This window comes from Lutjanus erythropterus, chromosome 16 (genome assembly GCF_056507025.1).
Source record: "Lutjanus erythropterus isolate fLutEry1 chromosome 16, fLutEry1.hap2, whole genome shotgun sequence".
NCBI classification, from domain to species: Eukaryota; Metazoa; Chordata; class Actinopteri; order Lutjaniformes; family Lutjanidae; genus Lutjanus; species Lutjanus erythropterus.
This window is the reverse complement of record NC_139332.1, coordinates 27,610,688-27,619,554: the sequence shown is the minus strand read 5'-3', so window position 1 is coordinate 27,619,554 and position 8,867 is coordinate 27,610,688. Positions and strand designations below refer to the sequence as shown.

General features: G+C 39.4%; 1 protein-coding gene across 1 annotated transcript; it reads right to left on the bottom strand.

The window, feature by feature from the left end:
- Positions 1 to 408: 408 nt before the first annotated feature.
- On the bottom strand, positions 409 to 2,741 carry galr1a (galanin receptor 1a). The gene is made up of 3 exons (XM_084738850.1): positions 1,940 to 2,741; positions 1,524 to 1,589; positions 409 to 871 (listed from the first exon to the last, which is right to left on the bottom strand). The coding sequence occupies exons 1-3, from the start codon at positions 2,591 to 2,593 to the stop codon at positions 518 to 520; spliced, it is 1,074 nt and encodes a 357-aa protein (XP_084594976.1). The 5' UTR covers positions 2,594 to 2,741; the 3' UTR covers positions 409 to 517.
- Between the last annotated feature and the right edge of the window lie 6,126 nt (positions 2,742 to 8,867).

Here is an 8,867-nt window from a genome sequence, read left to right as displayed (position 1 = left end):
TGCCCCGTTCGTCAGGTTGGTTCATGAGGCTAATCGGCATTGGTATGTATACTGCCTTCAGACTGTTGCTTGCCCTTTTGCATACCTTTGGCACAAAAAGTTTTAAAACCACTGTTCTACACGACGCATGATTTTCTCAATTCTCAGCAACAAAGCAAATATGTATGATGTCCAATTGTAATGCTAAATCATCTGCCTAAATTAGCAACAAATTTATTAAGACTGTTTATGGTTTGGACTTGCAAAAATAAATGTCTTATCAAGCATCTTTCTCACAGAATAAGACCATATTTTGTACCTCACACAGTTAGTTCTTCCTCGTCTTGTCCAGAATTTTGTTTGAGAGTTTGATTGAGCTTTGTACCTGTGATTCGTTCAAGCAGCGCTATTTATAGCATGTTAAAAAAAAAACATAAATCGTGTGATATCAGTATTTTTTACAGTAAACCTCAATGTATTCACCTTAAAAAATCCAGTATAGGTCAGGTTCTGTGCAGAACAGAAGATATTCTGCACATCAGAGCATTTTACTGATCTGAGAGTCATGACCTTTGTAAGTCACACTGATGTTGGTGGACGGAGCCGTCTCCACCCTGCTGCGGAGCTCCCGGGTGTCGTTCACAGGACACTTGCTGGGCAGTCGGCACCAGAAAACCTGCTTGTAGGAGTTCCTGAAGTTCTCCGACAGGAAGGCGTAGATGATGGGGTTGACGGAGGAGTTGCTGTAGGCCAAGCAGTGAGCCACCATCCTGAACACGAAGGAGGCCTGGTTCAGGGGGAAAGAGCCGAACTCCACCCACAGGTGGACGACGTGGTGTGGCAGCCATGACAGACAGAAGACCACAACCACCACCAGGACAGTCTGCGCCGTCTGTGGAGGGAAGACAGAGCAGATCATGACTGGTAATATAATATTACTTTCCACACCATGTTAGTTTTCACAAACGGTAAATTCTCAGTGATACAGAACAGAATGCACACAAGTATGGCTGCAACAAACAATCTTCTTTCATTATAGATCAAATTGTAATTATTTTCTCAATTAATTGTTTAGTCTTTGACAGGAACATTGATTAAATGACCAGAGACGAGCCACAATGCATGTGTAGTGGATGCATACATGCATCACAGGTGCACTCTGGTACATACACCTCTGTCACAGAACTGCATATTTCATGGATTCAGTGTGGATTCAGCCATGTGATGTGATAGCCAATAGGAACGCCCTCTCTCTGAAACAACCTGTGATTGGCCAAAGTCTCCTGCCACAGGCTAGATTTTCTGAGGCTTGAAAACGGAGCCAAGAGGAGGAGCCGAAGTCCAGTTTTCTCTGGATGAACCACTTGAATTACATTATGCCTAAAGGTTAATGTGGAATTTCAGCAACGCAAAAAACTGCACACCTCAGCTTTAATGTCTGCACTCTACAACCATCTTTTTAATTGAGTATTGTGCACAATTACCTTTAGAGCAACACAGACAGACAAATACAGACACAGAGACAGAAGTAAGCTCCCACCAACCTTCTTTTTGGAGAGCTCAGATTTTTTTGAGACATTCTTCAGCTTTTTGTGCAGATGATTTAAAACCTGCAATAATAAAGATATGATAATACATAAAGATTGTTGTGCCATTTTCTCCAAGACCTTCAATTTGTCTTGTAACATAATTAAACAGTGCAGCACCAGCATCAATAAATTCCAGACTCCAGATTGCAGCTGCTTGAACAGATTTTTATTCAGTGAACGTTTGTTATTTTCAAACTGTTGCTGTAAAGTCAACAGTTATACTCTGGAAGAACAAAGAAAAAGTACTTTTATGATCATTAAAGCCACGTTTGTCCACCATATGTAACTCTGCTGGCATCTAAATTTGCTGCTTTATTCCAAACTGTGCGTAATTTTGGCACATTCATTGACTCTGATTCGCGCGTACTCACCTTTGCGTAGCAGACAGAAATGAGGGTGAGAGGCAGGAGGTATCCGAAGACAAAGGTGCACATCACATAGACTTTCCTGTGGTGGACCGGCCAGTCCTCCCAGCAGAAGGTGTTGTTGTCCTCTCGCTCCACGATGCTCTGGTAGTGCGCCACCGGAGCTGCCATCACCAGAGACAGGGTCCAGATCAGCAGCACCCCGAGCAGGGCATGCCTCCCCACCCGGATCGACGAGGACTTCCTGGCGTGGACGATGGCCACGTAGCGGTCCACGGACATCGCGGACAAGGTGAAGATGCTGACCAGCATGGACACGGTGAAGAAATAGTGGATGAACTTGCAGATGAAGGCTCCCAGCACCCATGTGGGCAGCATGTAGATGGTGGACTGGAAGGGGACGCAGAAGAGGAGGTAGGACAGGTCCGCCACGCTCAGGTTGAGGATGAAGATGTTGGTGGTGCTCCTCGGCTGTCCCGGTTTGCTGCGCGCCAGCACCGTGATCACCATGGTGTTCCCGAGCACCCCGAGGATGAAAATAAGTCCGAATATGAGCAGAGAGATAAAGTTATCTACCCCCATCCCCAGGAGGTGTTTAGCTGGCAGCCTCACAGTGTTGGTGTTGAAGGACTGACTCTGGTTCTCCACCTGTAGCTCCATCTGTTTCCACTACTGAGGAAAAGTTACATGTTGATGTTAAAGATGCAGCTCCTCCACATGGAGCTCCGAGCTGAGGACGGCTTTCCTCCTGAATAAAGGTTGGATGGAGCTCATGCATCTGCAGGCTGCTCCCTGCCTTCCCAGGCAACGTCACCAGGCTGTGCGCAGCCGATCCCTCCAATGCAATACCTTCCCAGTGTTTCCAGTGGTTCCAGTTCCCTGCAGCCAGCAACACGGGAATGAACAGAAAGCTTCTCGTACACTCATACTGTAAATCAACAAATCAGTTCATCAAGCATCATGTCTCACTTTATTAAAGCAAGTATGCAACATGGTGTGTGGAACTGCACATTTCTAGAGCTGCAAACAACGATTATTTTCATTATCGATTAATCTGTCAATTATTTTCTTAATTAATCGATTGGTTGTTCGGTCTATGAAATGTTTTCTCCACAACCAACACTAAAGATATTCAGTTTACTGTCATAAAAGAAACTAGAAACTATTCACATTTAAGCAAAATCTGAATTTGCACATTTCTTAAAATAAATTGACTAAAAAATATTAATCAAAACCTCAATAGATAATGCATATTATAATTTTTCATTATTTTTTCATGTAACTGTCTGCCTTCTCTCTAATGTAATGGAGCCACAGCTGCACTGTTTAATCATTGTGAGTCAGTTTTTAAAGAAAGGAAACTAATTCTGGGATTTAAACTTCTCAAATGTGAATATTTTTTGCTCTCTTTAATCCTCTTATGAACGAAACAACTAATCGATCAGTCAAGAAAGTGATCGTCAGATGAATCCATAATGAAAGCATGGAAAGTGTTAGTTGCAGCCCTAATTGGAGGTAGAAGACACTGGGCTTGTGATGCTCAAGGCACCAAAAATCATGTTTGAGAAACACAGCAGCAGAGTGTCTTTCTAGAAATCATGAACAGGTTACTCAAGATAATCCAGAGGACTACCTTCTTTCTAGTTGAGAGAAAAAAGAAAGTAGTTAAGGTAAATTCTATTATAGAAAAAAAATGCTCACAACAAGATCTGTGGATCTGGATCATGATTTCTGGAGAGAGACGTTGCTGTTGATGTGTTTTTTTTGTTTGTTTGTTTTTGGTTTTTTGGCATCTTTTTCAGCATCTCACACCAAACCAATCAACAAGGTAAGACAGGTAAGAAGAGTGAACCATTCAGTATTTATAAACATAGAAATTCAATGTATCCCACAATGCATCTTTTATAAGCTTTTTTTCTGCAGTGTAATCAACATATGAGTCTGTCAAGATTAAAGAAAAGCCTTTGCTGTTCCCTCAGAGTCCACTTCAGTCTATATTATAATCTTATGACATGGACATGAAAATTAATTCTGCTGCTCTGAGGCCTCCGAGGTTCTTGTTTCAGTCAGGTCTCACTGTCTGCATCAGTAATTCATTCATTGTGCATTTTATATTCATATTGTTTTTCACATCATGAGAAAATTCATAAATATTTATACCCTACATACTGCATCATTGCAGCTTGATCTGGAGTTTCAGAAAACTGCTATATAGGTAGTTGGGCTGTCACAATATCAGATTTTAATTACAGGATTATCAGATGATAATATATAGATAAAGATATTATTAACACAACATCTATAGTACATTTATTGTTTGTTGTGTGTTTTATTTGAATTATACTCAAAGTATGAGTGTAGGGAGGTCACCTCTGCAGCAGTTTGGAGACTGGGTCAGGACACACTGTTGTAGTTTAACAAGTTTGAGGACCCAAATGCAGATGGCACCAGACCGTGGGGAGCAGTTCAAAAAGATTTAATGAAATAAAACAGAAACAAAGAAACAAAGGCTTACACTGATTCAGGGAGGTAAAACTCCAAATGTCCAACGAAACAGAATCCAAAAAGGCAAACTCAAAAAACAAGGCAGGGGAAATATAACACGGACGAAAGACAAGGAGGGAGACACAGGGGATGCAGGCAGACAGACATCAAGAACAACCACGAACTGACAAAGACACTGAGGAACACAGGGACTAAATAGAGGGAACTAACAAGTCACAGGTGGGTAAACAGGTGAAAGACGTGACAATCAAAAAGAGCAGGAAAAAAAGAACAAAGACAGGAAGTAAAGACTAGACACATGAGAGAGGAACAGAAACTACCAAAATAAAACAGGAAATAACCAACAAAATCCAACACCATGACACCCACAGGTGGGTCACAGGAGATTTTATTTGGGCTCCCAAATAAATATGGAGAAACTATGGAGAAAATTCTGCAAATTTAAGATTCATATATCCAGTACATCTTTTATAAAGTTTTCAAAATATGTATATGTGTTACTGATATGAGGAAGAAATAGGGCCTGTTAATTCCAACTAAATGCACTTATTTAGTCTCATTTATGAAGGAGGCTAAAATGCTTTCCTTATAAGAGGAAATAAAAACAATGAGACGGCCTGTTAACTCAGCCTAAATGAATTTATTTCTTATGTAAAGTTTTCACATGTGTATGTGTTATCAATAAAGTGTTAAGAAATGAAAAATAATACAAAAAAAATAAGGCAGTAAAAATGGTCAGGAACATTCATATATGTATGAATGAACTCCTGTACTGTAGAAGGCACCCTATCATGATTTGTCCACTCTTAGAAGACACTTCACCACATTTTGTCCACCGTCCTGCCCCAACTCTCAGTTCACCACTGTTTATAAAAGTGCAAAATTAAATTAGAGGATTTGCTCTTAAATTTTGAAAAAAAAAAAAAACTGTTCTTGTTTCCTGTAAGGATTAACAGTTTTCTGGAACATTTTAATTGAATCCTTCTAAAAAAGCTTTTATCGTAAGAGCCAGATACTATAAGTGAAAGTGCACAGACTCGGCGGGGAGACAGTCCATCATTTTTCTCATTTCCATCGATCGTCCTCGGCCCTCTGTCTGTGTTATTGATCTGCTCTGACCGGGTCGGGAACAGCTGTATTATCATTATGCAAGCATGTGAGTCTGAGACGGACCAATGCTGAGAGATCTGCGCGGGGGATAACCATCTGGAAATGACGACAGAGATGATGCACACGCTATGTAACCTGAGAGCAGAGGCCGATGTTATCTGTGGGTCCGCTTGTCCTCAGATGATTGTAAACATTTAAAGATTTTATGTTAATTTGCTCGTGTTAATCACATAAATTCAACACAGAGGTTGGACTCTTTCACAGCTAAAAGCTTAAGGAATATGAAGATGAGGATGGTAATGATACTGGTGATGGTCTTGATGATGAAGATGATGGTGTAGATTAGGGCGTTTGTGACCCATTCTCCTTCTTAGCCTTTCTGAAAATTAATAGCAGTCATTATCTTATTATTTTATCACTGGGTTATTATACTTTTAGGAGCGTGGCTGTTGTTTTCTAAGTGGTTTCTCCATTAATGTCCTGAAGTAGCCTGAAGTTTCCATGGCGACTCTTTACTCCATCGACTGAGATGTTATCCCCCTTTCTGCTGCGGAGAACAGAGGCACTGAGGCCTCGAGACAGCATCCCATTATCCAAGAAATATGTAATTTATTCCTGCAGAACCCTGACAATGTGATATCAGTTTTAAGAAAAACAGAGTAAACTGTCCTGGTGATGGATAATTTCAGCACCATGGACAGCAACTGACAGCTCGTCTGTCACAGCAATGAAACCTGAAAAAAATCATCTTATTAACTATCAAACACATTCTCTACTTTACCTGTACTCTTTTTTTTTTTTTTTTTTTTTGGTTGTACTTTATTTTACAGTACACTATGCCATAATTTGTATCAAATTAGACAAAAAATTAGAAAAAAATAACAATTTAAACAGTAAATACACACAGCTTGACCCTAATAAGAGCTAACAAACTGTAATTTGTCTCAAATAAGACACCTAGAAATAATATATACTTCATTTAAAAAAAAAAAAAAGCATGTTACCCTAATCAGAGCTAAGAAGTGATCATTTGTATGAGGTTAGACAAAAAACACATATAATTTATTTTATTAAATAGTAAACACACACAGCTTTGCCCTGGTAAAAGTGAACAAGCTGTAACTTGGATTAATTCAGACAAAAACGAAATAATATCTTTTAATAGACAGGCCATAATTTGCGTGAGATTAGACAAAAACTAGAAATAATATATTGTATTAGATGGTAAACTAACAAGTCATACAATTAGACAAAAAGTAGAGACAATATATTTAGGGTAGTTTTAGACACGAATTACCCCCTAATAAGATCTAATAACAATAATGAAAATATTTGTTCTATTTTTTGTCTGTTTTAATATAAATCACAGCTTGTCAGGTTTTATAACGGTAACGTTGTGTTTTATTGTCACAAATCTTATTAGTGTACTGTAAAATAAAGTGAAACTTGTTTAATTTTGGATGGGTTTGTTTCCATCAGAGTAAATACAGACACAATGAACCAGATCACAGAACAAACTCTGCTCTCAACTTAGTCATCTTTAATTCAAAGCTGACGTTGTTTGATATTGTTATGACAACTAAACACTGAGCCAATAATGTCTTTGTTATGACAACTTGACATTAACCGGTACAAAAAACATCTTTGTTATGTCAGCTTCACATTAAGCCAATAATGTTTTTGTTATGACAACTTGACATTAAGAAGAAATGTCTTTGCTATGACAACGTGACATTAACCAAGACAAAGTAACTAGTCAGTGTCTTTGTTAGGACAACCTGACATGATCAGACTCAGTGTTTTAACGTGACATTATCCTGTCATATCCTGTTTGTTGTGACACTGACTATTCATAAGACTATTATGAGTGTGTCATGAATATTTTCTTTGACCTTAAGTAAAGTGGTTAATCTGAGATTTTTCATAAAGATTCATTAATTTTGTTTGCTTACTCATTGCTAAAGTAGGCTAACTGCTGTCATCTGCAGCTGGGGTTAGCTAGTTAGCTTGGTTAGCCGTGGAGCTAGCCGTCTAATTAGCTGAATCAGCCAAAAGCCAAACTCAGCAAGAAAATCACATTCATGACACCATTACAAAAGCATCTGGCAGTGTATTAAAGAGGGTGAATGTGATGCAAATCGGCCAGTAACTCCAGTAACTCAAACATAAGCAAGTAAAGCCTTTTCCCGAGCTTCGTCTGAGGGACACTCACAGTCTCACACTTTAAAAAACAAATGATTTAAGGTGAGCAGGACTCCCCTTGACCCTGCACAGGCAGTTTTCACGTCCACATGCTGCTCGGCTGCAGGAACATCGTGTGAAGATCAAAATTAAGGTGCACGCAGTGAGTGAGCACACTGGAGGTTTTTGATTTTTTTTTCTTTTTTTATCTTCAGGGCATTTTTAGGTCTTTGTGTCAACACAGACTAATGAAGTCTTAAAGGGCAGAATCGTGATGATACCTGAAGTCTCTCATTTTGTGTTTCAGGTTTAACACACCGTGATATCATGATATCATGCACCGCCACAGTGTCACTGCATCCTCTCCCTCCCACCTCTGTGATTTTCTTTACAACCTTATTAGAGACATAAGAAGATAAGCTGCTTTGGACCCCGCTGCTCCTCCTCACAGGTGGTTTAGCCCTTTAGCTCAGACTGGAGTCAGACCTGTTGTTACCATGACACTGAGCCATGAGAGGAGACCACAGCAACAACACATCCATTTACACCAATAACCCGACGCTGACTTACTTACCTGCTAAATAGCTGCGAGCAACAGATAACCATTTGGGCTATTTACCGCTGGCAGACCTCTGTGTTTGTTCTGCTTTGTTTTGATGAGACCTTTACCGTCATTTCCTTTTTCTTTTTTTTTAGTACTAACAGTAAGTCTTCAGATAATATATTCAGATAATGATGGTTGTTAATGGATCTGGAAGATGCAGAGGATGATAATGTCACTTAGAGTCTGTTACTGCTGCTGTTCAAGCTGACATCAATCTTCAGCGCTTTAAAACTGCAGAAGAGTAAGACTGAACTCTCAAAATGTTCACCAAAAATGTACTGGTTATTTTTCCCCATTGTGGACTATATTTACAAAATACATTTAATTTAATTCTCTACTTTATTCTCATATAACCAGACAGATCTAGCTTCATATTACCAGACAAAACAGGCCCATTGCGAGTTATACCACTTCATATAAATGAAGACTTTACCGTAAGCCAAAACATTTGAAACCCTTACCCTCAGGCTGAAGAGTCATGTTACCATGGTAACAATCAATGTCACCAGCTGATCAGTAGCACCCAACAACAAA

Bases quoted from the DNA above. Each gene is read 5' to 3' on its own strand.
- galr1a (XM_084738850.1), bottom strand. From the start codon at position 2,593: ATGGAGCTACAGGTGGAGAACCAGAGTCAGTCCTTCAACACCAACACT. The intron at 1,590-1,939 runs GTGAGTACGCGC...TTATTATTGCAG, and splicing joins TTTCTGTCTGCTACGCAAAG to GTTTTAAATCATCTGCACAA. The intron at 872-1,523 runs GTTGGTGGGAGC...TTCCCTCCACAG, and splicing joins CTGAGCTCTCCAAAAAGAAG to ACGGCGCAGACTGTCCTGGT.